Source organism: Haliotis rufescens, unplaced genomic scaffold, assembly GCF_023055435.1.
Source record: "Haliotis rufescens isolate VD_foot unplaced genomic scaffold, xgHalRufe1.0.p SCAF_17, whole genome shotgun sequence".
In the NCBI taxonomy this organism is placed as follows: Eukaryota; Metazoa; Mollusca; class Gastropoda; order Lepetellida; family Haliotidae; genus Haliotis; species Haliotis rufescens.
In genome coordinates this window covers 28220397-28239180 of record NW_025963857.1, presented here as the reverse complement: position 1 = coordinate 28239180, position 18784 = coordinate 28220397, and the positions used below count along the sequence as shown (strand labels likewise).

The window sequence follows — 18784 nt, the reverse complement described above, 5'->3', positions numbered from 1 at the left end:
AGCTTATTAGTATTATCGTTTACAAGGGTGGCTTCGACCATCTATAAAAGTTTCAGCCTTGATAAAATTGTGATACAAAAATGGTGATAACAAAAGTATAACAATTGACAAAATTAACATTCAATAAACAGGATAAGGAATAATATACCTATCCAGGCATTGACATACACGAATAAACATGACAGACACAGATCAATTTTAAACGCCGACAAAATCGTGTTGCATTTTTGAGGTCACAGGTCATCAGTTTGTTTGTTTGACGAGGGTCTGTGTATAATCGGGTTTGGACCAGACAATCCAGTGATAGACATCATGAGTCAGCGAGCCTGACCACCCGATCTCGTAAGTCGCCTCTTACGACAAGCATAGTCGCCTTTTAAGACAAACATGGGTTGCTAAAGACCTACTCTACCCCGGATCTTCACGAGACACACGTCACCTATTGCTTAAGTTGAAATGTCAATAGCAATGGGGTAGAAAAAAAACACATTTGACAAATTCCATTTGAGATCAAGAAATAAGTACATTACACTTGAAAATATTTGGTGGCTGGTACAAATGATTCAATAAGTACTCAAAATACAAACGATCAAAAACTGGACATACAAAGGAAAGATGGCACTCGTCTTCTAGTTCCTGTTCAATGCACAAGTCACAAACATTTTGCTCTGTTTACAGTTTTGCTTATCTTCCCTGTTCAACGTTAGAAGTATGCAATAGGCATCTCATGAGAAACAGATATTCTATATTTTGCAAAAAGAGGTATTAAAATTAAACATTTCCTTCTGTTTTAAATTGAGTTTCAAACATTACATAATATTAATATGTTGTTGATAATAATGCTGAGTTCCATCCTTTATTACAAATCCTTTACTCTTTACATGACTATATGTAATAACATGTTCTGGATGTACCACCTTCTGACGTTCATTGGCTATAACTTGAGCTGAATGGACAGTTTACTGGAGAAATAGACACCCAAATATTTGTATTAGTAACAACATCTAATGCTTTGCCTTTATAAAACCATTTTTTTTTCTCCCGTTTTGAAAATATACACGTATCCCCCGTTTTTAAGACATAACAATTACATTAGTGTTTCCTGTGTTTGCCGTTCGACATGACTTTTCACAAAACTGTTCTAGTATATCAATTTGAGGCTGCAATCCGGGTATAGTTCCAGTAAACATTGCAATATCAACAAATAACAGTAAAAAGAGTAGTACAAGATCGGGATTTATCATATATTGGGTAGATTTCTCGGCAGGATAAAGCCAACGGATAAAAACTATATCCGTTAGGGTCATAGTAGGGACTACTTTCACTGTTTATAAACAAACATGGCGTCGCCCTCGTCATTCGGCGATCGAGTCAGGGCCAAGGCTCGCTAAATACAATGTTTATTCCTAATGCAGGATATTTACCATCCCCAAACACACTCGCGTGATAACCTCTATGTAACTGTACACCGCCTAGACATTAATCTTCTATTTCCATGGCTTATTCGTTAATAAAAAAGAAAAAGGAAAAGACTTCATATGCATCCTGAAGACACCTGTTCCAAAGTCTGCAATACACAGATTGTGACACATTGGGCATATCGGTTACCACTCTCTGACCCTCTGCCAGTTGAAGCATGCCAATGGTCCTTTATGCGTTCATCATGTTGTGGATGTTACATTCCCAGCCTGATCACAAATACTGCGTTAAAGCAAAAGTAGAGATTTTACGTGCGTTACTGTGGATAATGAAAATCAACCATACTTATGGCTCATAGTGATCAGAAGACCGAACCACGTGCACGGAGGAATTGCAGTGTACACGTGCAATGTTTCGGGTGTGTTGGGTCGTTAGGTTTTGGTTCTCTCTGGCAGTAATTTTTCTGAGTTGGTCATTATTCTAAAGAAGGACCATAACATTTATATTTCATGATCACCTACTTGTTTGGCAGGTATATAAATTGAATCAAACAATTTGATAGAAGTGCCGGGCTGTATTGATATGGCAGTCTAACACAGGGCCACACTGGAAGCAATTAATGACCGCATTGGTAACATTGTTAACATAACGAATCGGTTATTCTACTCACATGCTAAAGATCCTAATTCAGAGTGTGGCATTACCGAAGGAACAACTGTATTTGAATGAGTGAGTGAGTAAATATTTAACGTCGCATCAGCATTATTTCAGCCACATAGCGGGAGGCACGGGTGGCCCAGTCGTCTGAGACGCCGTGATTCGCTATGCAGAGGTGTGTCCCTTGGGCACGCAAGAAACTTATGATGGGGGGTTCGAATCCCAGTTCACTCCGATTATGTTTCTAGGTTTGTCAGCACCATACACGTGCTCGCGGGTTTCACCGAAGTGGTAAACGTCTGAGACCTGCATCACTTCGGACTTTCCTCCCACAATTAGCTGACATGCCGTGATATAAATGGAATACTGTTAAAAGCGGCGTTAAACCGAACTCACCCACTCACTATATTGTGTACAAATATACGGGAGAAAAACAATTTATTATTGGGATGAATGTACAAACATGACATAGGAAATACACTCATACAACCATGAAAATCAAATGGATGGACTTATTTGATCATACATGATGATGCAACTACTACAATAACTACAATAACAACTCACTCACTTACCCAAGGGATGCAACCCTGCAAAGCGAATTGCGGCCCCACAGATGACACTGGGCCCCAATCTATGCCTCCTACAATCCACTAGCAGAGGATTATGCACGTTAAATCCATCTCACTCACTCAGACATATAGCGACGAGACCAAGTTAATATATTCACAATTTAGTCATTTATGCAAAGTTATATTTAAAAACAATTCATCATACATATTTGAGCATAACAATTTCATGTATACAATTTATAAACACGGGCTTTAGGCCCCCAGTAACCAAAGCTGGGCCACCTCGCTGGGGATAATGGGGACTTACGGTACCTCGGCTTCCTGCAAGTTATCCCAGCCTGCATTACGTCATCACTTCAGCCACTGGTAGCTTTGAACAATACTAGCCAATATTAAAAAATACTCGGCAATGAGTTGGCTAAAACACTGGGTGATGATAGTTACATCGATTATGATAGGATTGCGGGTCACACAGGGGGACAATAATTTTAAGATACTTTAACCTCCTGGATAGAGCCTTCAATAATGTCAGTTGATAATAGCATCACAAATTTAAAAACAAGCATTTAATTATTCACATCCATATCTAAATTTAATTATACGGACCAATTTCTTTCAAGTAGTTGATAATGAGATGAGCGCTAACACGGGAAAACAGATCTTTCAGATTTACGCTTTCATAATTTGAATCCCTTTTATTTATTGCAAAGTTCACACAGTCAAGCAAAGTATGCTTGGCGGTGAACCTTTCATCACAAGGGATACACTTAGGAGGTTCGTCCTCATATGTCTCCAGGATATTGCTGAGTGCGGCGTTAAACAACAAACCAACCAACCAATCATCTGTCTTCAACATATATTCGTGGGTAAACCGACTGTGGCGAATATGACATCGTCGTAAAACGACCTCGTCATGTCTTGACTGACAGACAACCCAAGTGGGTATGGCCGAATGTTAGTTTTAATTCATGAAGTTTATTAATACCTGCCTGTGTGTCTTGCCTCGTTTGCTTGAGATCCCGAGTATAACTCTTGATGGTTGGTTTGAAATCACTGTACGGGATTAGTTGTCGAGATAACGGTATCATATGCCTTCTCTTGGTGGAAAAAGATATACAGTATGATGTTTGTTGACAATGGAATTTTTAATAAATTATTCTAAACGCACCAAATGGCCAATGGTTCTTCTGTTTTTTCGATAACCACACTTGATGTCACTCAGGAGGTTATTGGTTTCTAAGAACCAGACTAATCGATTGTCGACCGTGCGCTCCATGGTTTTACAAACACAGCTAGTGAATGATATTGGATGGTAATTGGATGGATCTGTATGATCCCGTCCAGTCTTCGGAATAGGAATACTAATAGCATTGTGCCACGAAGGAGGGAAATTTCCAGCTGTCCATATTTCTTCCAATATATTAAATAAAGTTTTCAAACATGAATCGGGCAAGTGTTTCAGAAGCGGATAGTGGATGTTGTCGGATCCTGCTGCAGTGTCATGAGATTGCCCTAGCGCAGTATGTAATTCATTGTGTGAAAAGGTTTCGTTATAGACCTGACCATTATCAGCTAATTTGTTTATTTCCTGCTGTTTTGAAACCTCTGAAATTGAGGATTATAGTTTGATGAGGAGGAATGGTTTGCCATTTATGATAAATTTAACAAACACATGGTAACTGAGAAACTATTTATGAGAATAACATTATGCCATAGCACATGCATACAAGGCCAGTTTCTTTGGCGTTAGGGGATTCTCATCTTAATACTAACAACAACTATAGCAATGAAACCTGTGGTTGAGCATCAACACTAACCAGCACAAATTATTTGCCCAAGCATTGGGAGCAACTACCCGCATATAGTGCCGCATGTATAGTGAGTGAGTATCACCGGAATGAGAAGCTGCTTGACTGAGCATCAGTCATTACTGACACCCATTGGGCGCAGTCGAGTATATGACCTACGCTTTTGAGAATCAGAAACAGTATTTGGCAGCATGCCATTAACATATAAATATATACAGCAATGAATGATGGAGGGAAATAGCCCCAGAAACATTATGGATATTTAACTGCCTATGGATATTTAATTGCCATTTAACACTGGATTTTTAAACATGAACAACGAAGAATGGTTGAGGACAATATACAACATTATGGATATGTTTTAACCATCTTCTATGAATCATCATGAGAATCCCTGTCCCTACTGACAGCATGTACAAAAGGATTGGTAAAGACAATTAGTTGTACAAACAACGATGATGGGGTATAAGACAAATGCCCCCAGACTTAAACCGTATTAAACTTCTAAAGCACAGCATGACACTGTAAGCGCTGAGACTGTGAACATGGACAACAGGGGGTGTTGATCATGAGGGAGGAGGTGGGATTTTTTCGGCTGAACAAGCATACAGCACGGCGAACGACAACATTGCTATTGCGCATGTTACCTGGGACCCATGACGATCGTAGGTTACGTACCTTTGACACGACTACCAAACTACAGTAATACGAATGCCATCAAGCATTTTGTGTTATTATAACCCAAAGTGTCACCAAGTTTGTTGGCAATTTCAGATTTAGTAGTTAAAAGTGTATTACCATCTTTGAGATAGTGAACTCCAGATTTTGATCCTTTACCCTTAATCTTTTGATTCATGTTCCACACCTTGGACATGGGTGTGCGGGAATTGATTTTAGATACATAGTTCCTCTAGGATTGACGTTCATGTTGTTTAAAGCTACGTCTCGCGTTGGCGCCCGTGGACAGTTGGATGTCGTCGGAAATATTTCTTGTCTTTCTTCCTATTTTTTTCTAGCTTGTTTACAATCATTATCAAACCATGGTTTACTTATATGAGTTCAGTGTCCTGAGTTCACTGTAACCTTTCCGCAGATGCCAATTCATTCACCGGATTCAGTTTTATGGGTTCTTTGTCACAAGCTTTGATAATAACAAAACATGGCCAATAATCAGATCAGTTAGGGGTAATTTTGTCTGGTGAATTGTCAGATTCTATATATCTTCGTTTTGAACCAGGGTGTTGGGAAGCCATGTCAAAAGGAAAAAGATTCAGTACCCCTTTCCCCCACCCGCCATGGAGTCTTATAATGCAGCGGATTTCCAAGCTGGAAAGACCGAGGATAAAGGGGTGGTATACTCCAGCAAATTTGACACGAAAAGCTATAACCATCTACCAAATCAAAGGTCAGGCTGGTTCGGCCAAAGACAATTGGCATCACCAGATTGGCCCATGAGCAACCACCTTCTGAGCATAGGGCTCTTCAGTTTTATAGATTCATACATATATTTAAGACATTTTGAATAAATTTATGTTTAGAAACCAAAAGAAATAGTGTATGAAGCCCTGGTATCTCAGCAATATGACTTCGATCGTGGGTTTCAGGACTGGGTATATCACCTGCTTCATTTTGGGCTTTTCTTCCTCATTAAGCTAAAACGGTGTCAAAAAATTGAGAGTGGTGTAAAACAAAAACTATTCACAGATTGGACACAATTTATTTTAAGATGAACCTGTAAAGCTGAATCTCACCATCATCACCCGAGATGAGTTGAAGACAAAATACCCCTCCCATTCCGGGGACAGATACAGGCCCGAGAGGTGTCGGTCCAAGCAGAGGCTGGCGGTCATTATACCTTACAGAGACCGGGAGCAACATCTGGTGATCCTCCTCAACAACCTCATCCCCTTCCTCAACAAACAACAGGCAGACTTTACAATATTCGTTGCAGAACAGGTGATTGTTTCCATGTACATTTCCTAACTTGACACATTATTTAGGGAGCTTCCATTTTAATTTTTTAGGATCTATCCTAATATTTTATTTATATTTTGCTTGGTCCCAAATGTACCACCAAATCCATGTCGCAGTAATTAACCATAATCCATAACCCAATAAAGTAAGGCCTTTCTATATATTCATAGAAAGTATTTGATACAAGTAGAAATAAAACACCTGGATTCTCAAAAACTCAAAGGATTAGTTTGATTATTTGCTCAATAAGACATCCAAACTGTGAACTCGAGGTAAACACGTACGCTTCGACACGTCTTTATTGTTCGAGAACACCTGATGTCATCATTTCCACTGAACAGAGATTACTGTGATTCACGACTGTTGGTAAGGGAATTTATCGCATCCATTTTCTTTCAACTTAGAATGATGAACATATATCAGGATATGAATATTTCCAAGGTGTATCATGATATTTACAACCATGCACGGCGCACATTTTCTACCAAAACAAAAGGAGAGTGAAAAGGGGAAAATGTACTTTCCGGCGTTTACTTGTGCAAATGTTGAATGCTGTTTCAAAAGAGCCACACATGCTATATAAGCTATATAGGGTAACACCACTCCTGTTCAATTCAAATTATTTACGTCATTAGGCGTCATGAAACTGCCAGATGCATGTAAGAAGTTTTTGTACACTGCTAGTTGTTCCTGTTGAAAGCTGGCAACAACAGACTATCCAAGTAGCTTAATTCTGTAAATTGTATGATCGCATTGGGGTCGGGGTAATGTTTGGTGTGTCTATAATTAGGCAGGGTAAGAAGAAAGATTCATGAAAACATAAATGATGTAACACGTTTAAGGACTGTTCTCGTAATGTGCTGGGTATGCTAGCATAGCTATATATGTCTGTCCTAACGATCGGCTGGATCTCCTGTCTCATTATCCTTCAAATACTGATATCTCTCTTTTACACAGCAACATGTTTTCTTTTCTTGGTCAAGGTACATCTAATCTCGCTTTTACTGCTGAGAGGCATGTTCACGTTCTTTCAAATTCTCGGATAAGTGTGATGTTATCTTTTTTGTTTAGAAAAAAATAGTTCATATTGCCGACGACTTTTGAGATTATATCGATGTGTTATTTTGGAAAAATCAGTATCATTGCCCCCTCTTAATTTATTTAGATGTATGTTTCTATTTTTTCTTTCTATTTTCATAAAACTTGGCCAGTTTGTGACGCTGTTCAAAATCCATCGAGTTCACACACACACACACACACACACACACACACACACACGCACGCACGCACGCACGCACGCACGCGCGCACACACACACACACACACACAGCAGCTCTCTGTCAGTGAACCATGTTGAGCTTATATAGTAGATATATGGCCGTATGTAGCTACCCGTCCGTGAACCGTGTCTAGACTATGGGTACATGGGCATCTTGTTTTACATACATGTAGAGGCGTATACTGTTTAAGAAGAGATTAAATCGGATATTGGAAAACACATTTGTGCCAGTACTGTAGTTAAATCTGTGTTCTTGGCTTGTTTCAGGCGCCAGGGGGAACGTTCAACCGAGGTCTAATGATCAATGCGGGAGTGGCGGCCTCGCTGAGGGAGGATAATTTCACCTGCTTTGTCATCCACGATGTCGACCTCATCCCAGAGACTAGCGACAACTACTACCGCTGTCGAAAAAACCCTTTCCATCTATCAACTGCCAATGCGAAGTTTAGATATAGGTATTTTTCTGCTAAACGTGACTCTGACATTATGCGGCTTATCATACATTGTTCTTGAGAATCGATTAGATCAATAATCTGTGACTTTTCTTGTCAAGATGAAAACACATTAAGTGACAATAGCCAACAAAGATATATGTAATAAACATGCATATGCATCTTTCACTCTAACACGGAACCGTTTCTGACATGCTGAAATTTCGTAATGTCATATTTGAGGAAAACTTGGAAAATGAACCTTTTTGAATGGTTCATTTGACTACGGGTAGACGTTTGTCTCTTTACTGTTTTACGTTATCATTGATTTCATATCTGGAGGTATGCTGTGTCTAAAAATGCCAGTTACGAGGTTTCTAGAGAAAATTTACTTGATGTGTTCTTTAAAGTCCTTGGACGTGCAAGCCTTTACCCAAGCTGGTATTTGTAGATATCAATAGCGTAGTCATTCAGTTAGAATATCACCATAGCTCTGTATAGACTGTAAAATCTTACGCTTTTGTGCATGTACGTGTACATCTGTGTCATTATAACATACGTTGAAACTTTGAAAGAAACTTTATGAACATATGCTATTTATCAGTCACTTTACCACACAAGATACATTTTTCAAACATACACTTCAAAGGTTTTCCTAATTTTCCCAATCTCATTGAAATCAGATATATCCAATTATAGGTCACGTAAGAACGACCTTTCGCGAACTTTGACCGAAAAATGAAATGAGTCGATATTAGACAAACAGAAAGCATCTATCTCGAATTACAACACTAGTTTCAAACTGGCGACTTCCGTTCCAGACTACATTTTGAAAAATAATTTGAATCAAAATTTAAGAACTCAACAAAAGCAAATTCTGGAATGTTGATGATGGCCGAGATTGCTACTCATGGGCTAAAGAAAGCCCGTTCTTCCCGTTCAAATGTTTATCCCATTTAAGCGAGGGAAAGATAATGATTTTTACAGTCATACAGTCCGAAACTGTTGCATGGAATACCCCGTTTCAAATTTTTAGAAAACTGTCACTTTTCTGATCTGGTGAGCGACGCTCTGATTCGTTGGATGAAATGTAGTTCTGATGTGACCGGTAATGGGAAGCCAGAACTAATATCTGATTTTAAGAGGATGGTAATTTTGCCATATGTGGTATATTAAGGATCCTAGTCATGTCTCGACCTTTCGATGTCTATATTTGTTATCACCACAATGTATACATTTCTTCAGACTTCCATATTCCTGGTATGTTGGGGGAATTATTGCACTAACACCCAGCCTGTACAAGCGGATAAACGGCTTTTCTAACTGGTTCTTTGGCTGGGGTGGAGAGGATGACGATTTTGCAAAAAGGTAATGTTTGTTGATTGCTTATTTATTTGTTTGACACTCGCATGTTTTTCCTGAATCTTGTCAATCACATCAGTGTCAAAAGGGACAGAAAATTCAATGATATAAATGAATTCATTGGATTAACCCAAGGACAAGATGAGGTTTGTTGGCCTGAATAGGTCCGAGGCTGTATATGGGCTTTTTCCAAAGAATGTTGTATTTATCATTTTCCATGACGCCCTCTGCATATTATAATTATTATTTACAGATTAAAATTAAAAATGCAGAAAAGAGGGTTTGGGTGATCCTGGCACAGTCAGGATAGTTAGGCTCTTCATCAGCTCAGGGCCCTTGCCCCCTCTACACGCAGCCCAGATAGCGAATGGGACTTCTCCCAGGAAGCGCTGCCTAGTCAAACCCACCCAGAACTTTTCGGAGAATGTGTAGACTCCCCAACACTGCAGGCTTCTGCATTACCCAGCTTGTCAGAAGGACTGTATTCCTGATAGCAAACCCGGGTACTCTCCCAGTGTCAGTCAACAGATTGGGAGGTACCAAACCTAAAGCACCGAGAACAATGGGGAGTCGGACAACTTGGTACTTGGGATGCAAGTGTGACATTTCGAAAGCGAGGTCTGCATATTTGCCATGTTTTTCCTCAATCTTGTAAATCACATTAGTGTCAAAAGGGACAGAAAATTCAATGATATAAATGATTTCATTGAATTTATAAAAAAGGACAAGATCATGTTTGTTGGCCTGGATATGTCTGAGGATGAATACGGGCCTATTCCAAAGGATTTTGTATTTATCATTTTCCATGACGCCCTCTACATATTCAGGGTCATACTATGGATGGACCTCTGTGTCAAAACCACAAGCATGGCTAAGACGGTAATAAAATGATCGAGCCACCCAATCATGTCGCTTAAGATACTGTATCTGTGCCAAAGCTGGACATCCACTCACAATGTGTCGGGCAGTCTCATTATATTCATTACATAATCTACATTTCATATTCACATTTTGATGCAAAATCACACATTGACGGTTGGAAGTGAATGGTCCTGAGCAGCAAACAGAAAGCCATCTGTTTCACTTTTCAGGCCAGACGACTTCATCCAAGCGAAGGACTCTGCAGGTTTGCTGATCTTCTCAACACACTGGACATAAACTCGGTGCAGTGGTCGTTCAGAAATCCTCTCCTTTAAAAACTGAGTCTGGGCCGATTTGATATGGCACTTCGCTTGGTTGACACTCATTTCTGTACCGTCCAACAGTACAGAAACATCAACAAAATCAACACCGACATTGAGATTATGTCCTACATCATTGGCTCGTTTTAGAAAACTGTGGAATGCCTTGTTTTCCTCATGTGTCTTGACATGCTTCACAAGAGGATCATCAGACAAATAAATGTGTGCAAAAGTGCACAAAACAATTCTATCATGAACAGCCTCCACATTTATCAAACCACGCCCTCCCATCATAATTGGTAAATACAAGCGATTGAGGGAAGAGCGAGGGTGGTGGGATCTATTGTCTGACATGATTCTTCGTGTGAGGGTGTCAACCCTGAATTTCTTGTTTCGTCCAAACAACAACACCAAAAGAACTCGAAAGAACTGACACAGCATACGTATTTGTGGCTTTGACTTTATTATTATTTTTATTATTATAACCGCTGTCATATAGCGTTAAACAACAAACAAACAAACAAATATTATTATAAATGCCCAATGCCGCTGGAGTACGGTAACATACGGTGAACCAAGTCTGTAAGCTGGACCACCAAATCCATTTCGCCGCAGTGTACAACAGACATGGGGACCTACTTTAATCCGGGATACCCATGAGGTGAAAGATGACGTTCAAATGTAATCTAGATATACACATTTTCGAATCATGATCACTATGTTACTAATTTCCTCTTAACCTTTTCGCAAACACACGAGGTCGTCACTGACTTTCAGTGATCCATTCATATGATTTTCATCACAGTTCTGCCCTTCACACCCAGTGGAATCTGTTTTGGCGGATAATCAAGACTGGTTATTTTCTGGCCTTGACGTTTTCATATTTACAATTCTTGTCAATGAAACATAAGAATTCATGTGTGACTGATGTGGAAGTAATAAGAAAATACTTAACTCGCTCAAATAGTTTTCTGATAAAACAGATAAAGTTCACAGGACATGGCTTTTGCCTAAAGGCGACAAACTTACACCTACAATGTACATGTATCATTGAAGAGCAAGATCACATGTCCGTTATTTCCGCTTCATCCCTCTTTCTCTGTATAATAAAGCGACAAACCCCTTTCCAATATCCAATAGAAATCTCTGCATAAAGCAGAGTCGATTGTACGGTTCCGACTATATCATGAGCATGTGTTTATGAATCACTATCAAATAGAAATGATACCAGGTGCTCGCGAACAGGTGAAGGTATCCGGCCCTACTTGTGACAACCGTCACAAACACATGCAAAGTCACCTTGATCAAACCATTTCTGAGCAAGAGTTGTATGACGCTCTTTGAAATCTTGGTAGAAAGAGCATCCTCGATTGAATCTCAAAAGTTGTGAAATGTAAAAGTTGCTGGAATATTGCTCGAAATGAAGGGAAAGTTGACTTTTGAAAAGTCACCCCTCTTGTCAAACAGTCCTGTGGAGATTGTTTTGTCATTCTGAATCTTTATGCATAGATCTACACATGAAACAGATGAGGCGGCCTCACTGGTCTCCTTTGTTTTTAGTTCAGGTGGGTAAATCAGTGGAAGAGAATTGGGTATTTGATTGTTATTGAACGATATCAAATCATCGATATACCTGAAGCTTAAGTTAAACTTCTTAGCCAAATTACCTTGATTTGACTTTGCAAATCCGCACAGAAATTCCGATTCATATGCATGCAGAAACAGATCCGCAAGAAGAAGAGCACAATTGGTGCCCATGGGGATGCCCGCTTCTTGCTTTAATGTCTTATCCCCAAATCTCATGTAGATGTTAATGATGAGGAAGTCCAGCATTTCACATATTGTTTTCTTCACAACACACATGATTCAGTGATAAAAGTCAGTGAGTTTGGTTTTACGCCGCTTTAAGCAATATTCCAGCACTACCACGGGGGACACCATAAAATTGGCTTCACACATTGTCGCCAAGTGGGGAATCGAACCCAGGTCTTTGACGTTTCGAGCCAACGCTTGAAGCACTAGGCTACCCCATCGCCCTTCATCTTTTCATCTCTCATTAAGCTGACATGCGGTGTCATGACGTGAAATACCGTTCCAAGTCTTACAATAGAGGCAATGTATATATAACTTCGTGCAATTCTGGTTACAGTGAAATCTCAGGGCTGTTTGTGGGAAAGTCTGTCTATGTTAAAGGACACTACAAGTTGTATCAGGATCACAAAGGGTACATGGGTTGTTATGCGTCCCGCGTTAGGTTTTATACCAGTACCCAGAGGGACGAGGGACGCAATGAACCCCATGTACCCCAAATGATCCTGCTGCAACAAATTTATCTTACCGATATGATTTAATGTGAAATTGTAAAAGAATTAACACAAAATAATTATTCCCAAAGCGTCCGGGCAGCAAGCAGTAAAAATCGCTTTTTTGCGCGATTAAAAGAAATTACTACCGTCGCGCTGTCGCTGTGCTGCGTTATAATTTAGGTCGATTATCTAAAAACAACCAGAGCGATTTTTTTGCTGCAAACGCGTTGGTTTAGTGTGGGAAGGCCTTAATGCAATACCTATGAGGTGGCATCACAACTCAAGGAAGAACGCAACTCATCATTGTTAATGACAACTTGAATGGTACGGTGTTCGCTACCGGGTCGAACATCGTTCGAGATCATGTACTACGCTTTGTGCAAATGAAGGCAGGGAACGTCAGGTTGCAGCATTATAATGAGTGGTAAAATAGCTCCTCTTTTTAAGCGTGTTGCTCTGTTTCCAGGTATGGGTTTTCGTCAATGAATTTGTTATTGTAAGGCATTGATAAGACAAACGACCAAATATTATGTAGTGAGTGAGTTGGGTTTAACGCCGCTTTTAACAGTATTCCAGTTATATCACGGCGTGACAGCTTAATGTGGGAGGAAAGCCCGAAGTGATGCAGGTCTCAGACGTTTACCACTTCGGTGAAACCAAGGGGCACGGGTATGGTGCTGACAAACCTAGAAACATAATTGGGGCGAACCGGGATTCGAACCCTTAACCAGAGGTTTCTGGCGTGTCCAAGGGACGCAACTCTGCACAGCGAATCGCGGCGCCTTAGACGACTGGGCCATCCGTGCCCCCCAAATATTATGTAAAAACAGTTACTATTTTCTATTACATAACACTTTATAGTAAACACACTTTCTTTTTCCGCTGGTAAATATATGATCATAGTTATATTTCTTTTCCAGAATGCAATCATTTGGTCTGCGAGTCGAACGAAATTCGATTAAGACTGGACGGTATTATGCACAATCACATGGCAAGGATAAGGGGAATCCTATAAACCCTAAAAGGCGAGTATTTAATGAGATTATTGGTTTGTTTTTTAACGCCGTACCCAGCAATATTCCAGCTATATGACGGCGGCCTATAAATACTCGAATCTGGACCAGACCATCCAGTGATAAATATCATGAGTATGGATCCCTGGAATTGGGATCGATGACATGAATCAACCAAGTCAGCGAGTCTGACCACCCGATCCCGTTAGTCGCCTTTTACGGCAAGCATGGGTTGCTGAGGACTTGTGTATGTGTATATGTACTAGCGGTGCTAAATTAAGAATTGTTAGTGTTGTTTGTTAGGCTTAGGAATTTTTTACCGTACCTCGTACCTGTTTTCAGATTTATAGGTGTTATTGAGTATTCGATATGCGCTCAAAGGTAACGTAATCCTAATGTTTACGCATGCCAAAATAAATTTGCAGGCATCAAAAGCTCAAAAACATCCGGAAATCTGAAAACAGCTAATGTCCATCACCTAAACATTCTCTTGTAATATACTCACACGCAAAAGAAACGCAAGTGGTTTAAAGCAAATAGGTAACAAACACGGAACCATAAATTGATACGAGTATGTAGTGAAGCCTGATGTTATCAATATTTTTGGTTGCATTTTGAAGCCGAGTAAAAACTCAACATAAAAAACGAATCGCCAAAACGCACCATTTCAATGAATATGTGGGTATCATGCACCAATTTCTCGCGAAATCGAAAATGCTCGAACTGTCACGAGCTGTAGTGGGTATAAAACTGGCCGATTCTTGGACCTACCACTCCTTGGTCAACAATGCCACGCCTAACTCAAATTCAGAGAAACCAGGCTATCGGACGTTTGGAAGCTGGGGAGTCTGTCCAGTATGTTGCCCGTCATTAACATTAACATAACCACAATTTACCGTCTCCTGCATCGATACAATGCTACACAGACCACAGATGACCTTCTTTGGAGCGGTCGTCCTAGGGTCACCACACCTCGACAAGATCGGCAGATTACCCGTCAACACCAGCGACATCCGTTTCTAACTGCAAGTGAAAGTGCTCGACAGACCATAGGAACACAAAATCGAAACATTAGCCTGGACACTGTGATCCGACGTCTCCGTTCCAACAACCTCAGATGTCGCCAACCAGCACGCCGTCCTGTTCTCCAACCACGGCATCGACAAGCACGACTTCAGTGGGCACAGGGTCTCTGATAAAAGTCGCTTTTGTGTCTCCCATGCAGACGGAAGAGTCAGAATTTGGCGGCGTCGAGGTGATCGTTTCGCTGACAGAAACGTTGTGGATAGGGATCCATGGGGCGGACCTAGCGTCATGATATGGGCAGGCATTGGACTTAATGCGAGACTTGGACCCATGTGCTTTTTGAATGTTGGTCAAGGTCGGGGACACGGCGTCACTGCTCAGCGGTATATCGACCAAGTGATCAGACCCCACGTTGTTCCATTTTTTGCACAAAATCAACAACACATTTTCCAGCAGGACAACGCTCGTCCCCATGTTGCCAGAGCTACCACTGCAAACACGAAAACGTCGTTTTTTTCCGTATATGGTCATTGGACGGAAAAACGACGTTATTTGGACGTTTTCAAACCATCGTTTTTCCGTCCAAATAACGTCGTTATTTGACATCGGAATTTACTGGGAGAGAACGATAGCGTTAAGCTCCTCCCTTTCTTGATTGACATTGTCAATCAAGCAACGGCGTCTACCGGTATTTCTACTTCTCAGATTTCATTGGTCAGTCCCCGCGTGTTAGATTACAGGCCCGCGTTTGACGCTGCACTCGAAGCGCTTAGCGGAAGTACTGAAATCAATCGTTCTGCGCATGCGGATTACTTAATGCCTTGACCAAATTTTCCGTTCTGTGCATGCGCGACCTCGCGTATTGTTTCCTAGATTTAATGTCACCACTATTTGACAATGGTTCATAAACACAGTCACGTGAAGGTTCGGAATCGTAACGAGTAACTCCATTTAAATTGAAGAGGATTCCCAGTGATATGGGAGATTCCAAGATGAAACTATTCTATGGCTATCTAGGCTGCCACCCAAACCGATCTAAACGGGACCCGATAGCTTATTGTATGCTATATAGTCATATGGAAGTGGACAAGAACTATACATTGTATTCCGGCCGATTGTTCTTGCATTTACTTTTAAGTCAGGAAAATGGACTTAAAAGGGGAGATGTTGAATGTAATTATTTTAATTATTAAATGTTGCCATACACTAATCTGGACGAACTTCTCATTGTTCTGTTTATGTCATCCTATATACTATTAGTATGTTACCGTTCTAAAGTCAACCTCTCACATAACATTATATTGTTCATAGTATCAAAGTTTAATCAACAATATCAAGAGCAGCGATTTAAACCACTGAAACGCCCAAACACAAGGCTGTTATCAAGCGCTAGTGCAGACGTGATGCATCGTAAAAACTGTATCATGATGTCTTCAGAAATTCAATTATACTACGAGATAGTACGGCTAACGCTGACTCACCGGTGGAACAAAGACAATATCGCTAATACAGATATAACGTATTTGAATGTTAATACTAAAGACAAACAATCATTATTTTTGCAGTGACGATATAACACGTATACACGTTTATTGTTAACTTTCATCAATTTTGCTCTTCATTTTAATAACTTTGTTTTCACATATATATATGTAGCAATACCCGACAAGCATGTCATACATAATTATGGGGCAGTTTTCAATCTTGTACTGACTTACCCTGGTGTTAATGAGCGAAGTTTATTGGCTTGTGTGTAAAACCCCGTTTTTCTTGTAATCCTATTATTACTTAGTTTATTTCTATCTAATGACACCCTGTTCTCTGGATCATGGCTCCGTGACTATCCATAACAATTAAGATGAACATTCAGTTCAAGTAAATGAATGAGTTTGTTTTGACGCTACAGTCAGTCAAAAAACCAATGCTGTGAGGTTTGATAACACACTTCTACCAGGTCGAACATCGTGGATCCTCATTTTCTGCCTAAAGAGAATCATAGTTCATATGCTAATCCATCTGCGAATACCCTCCCACTCAAGATGACCTTACTTGTTGCTAAATCTATCATCTATCACCCTAATCTCACCCGCCCCCACCCCCCACACGCACGCACGCAAACACGCACACACGCACACACACACACACACACACACACACACACACACACACACAAACAAACAATTGACCTAAATAACCTGGACAGGAAATACTGCTGATAGCCTCTGGTCAACTCAGCCGCGCCACCGCAGAATGTTCGTCCAACTCTGCAGGGGGCATTCTCAGTGGCTTCAAACGCGCTGAAATGTTTTCGCCTTGCATCCAAGATGGTGGACAAGTGAAATCGTATGAAATTTGGCTATTTTAGGTCCTTTCTCTTTTTTGATTACCCAATAAAGTCAATTCATAGTTACACGGTTGTGAAGAAGCTTACAACTTTATAAGACTTATTCATCTCATTCCAAAAAAGCTACTCGCGCTCACATAAAGTTGTAGTTATTATGTCACTGTTTTATTTCTTTAAAAATATATTACATGTTCAACAATAACAATTAAGATGAACATTCAATTTCCGATATAAGTAAATGAATAAGTGTGTTTTACGCCACAATCAGTCAAAGACCAACGTTGTCCGGTCTGATGACACACAATCTACCAGGTAGCACATTGTGTACACCCTATCCCCATTGAAGTCTCCACTGTGGGTATTCCTGGGGACGAAAAGGCCCCATGTACCTAGGAATTCCATCAATACATTCATGCGCGGCATTCTCTGCCTAAAGAAGATCATATAGTTAACATGCTAATCCAACTCGAACTACCATCCCGCTCAAGATGAATGTTTTATGTAACATCCAACAGGCCCACATTTACGCACGCACGCACGCACGCACGCACGCACGCACGCACGCACGCGCACACACATATTTGGATTTACCAATCCCTGAATTGAGAAGACGTGCGTTACGAAGCTCCTCCAAGTCATCATCAATATCCGTATATGTCTGTGATATCATTACCCATTCAAAGCCGAATATACATTTATTGTGTTTTCTTGACAACAAATGTTATAATTGGGATAACACTTTCTGAGTAAAGTACAGATTCTCGTACTTTCTTAGGTTGAGCCCCGTCCGGGATTTGAACCCACACTGTGAGTGGGGCACCCAATCGATCTAACCCAGCCACCGAACCAAAAATGTTAGTCCAGATGACGTATACTTTCTGTACTCCTCTGACAAGAGAAAAATGGCACGGCTTCTATGACCGAAAGCTTTGAACCAACAATGCCTTTAAGAAAGTGGTCAACAGTAACACACATTATATTTGGATACCACCTTCTCAGTAAACTACATATTTTTAGGGTGGAGATCATAGACGTTGATGGTTGATTATCAATGGAAAAATGAAAGCCTAAACTTAACTTATGAATGATTGGTAATGGGAAATGGACAATGGGCAAACGGGAGGCGGGGTAATCAGCGCCATGCCAGTTATCTGTTGGCTTCCCTTGTTGCGTTCCCTTCTTTGCTATCTTTTTACTTTTGTTGTTCTTACAGGTACAAATATATGTTCTCTGCCTCATAGCATTTAATAATATGCACCTGATGAAGGAGAAAGTATATATTCCGAAACGCAGTGTTCCTCCGTTGACATCCATAAATATTTTTCCTTGTGTGTATCAGTTCTTAATGCCCTTCAAAGACTCAATCTAGCTTTGTTTTTAAATGTGGTGATATTTGCGTAGAATATAATATG

General features: G+C 40.3%; 1 protein-coding gene across 1 annotated transcript in view; it reads left to right on the top strand.

Annotated features, from left to right (window-relative positions):
- The window catches only part of LOC124138617 (beta-1,4-galactosyltransferase 4-like), a 55715-nt gene that overhangs the window by 25822 nt on the left and 11109 nt on the right, over positions 1 to 18784 (top strand). Inside the window, exons 3-6 of the mRNA XM_046505353.2 lie at positions 6183 to 6412; positions 7977 to 8164; positions 9386 to 9508; positions 13910 to 14014. Coding sequence (XP_046361309.2) covers positions 6183 to 6412; positions 7977 to 8164; positions 9386 to 9508; positions 13910 to 14014 — 646 coding nt within the window. The remainder of the gene's footprint in view (positions 1 to 6182; positions 6413 to 7976; positions 8165 to 9385; positions 9509 to 13909; positions 14015 to 18784) is intronic.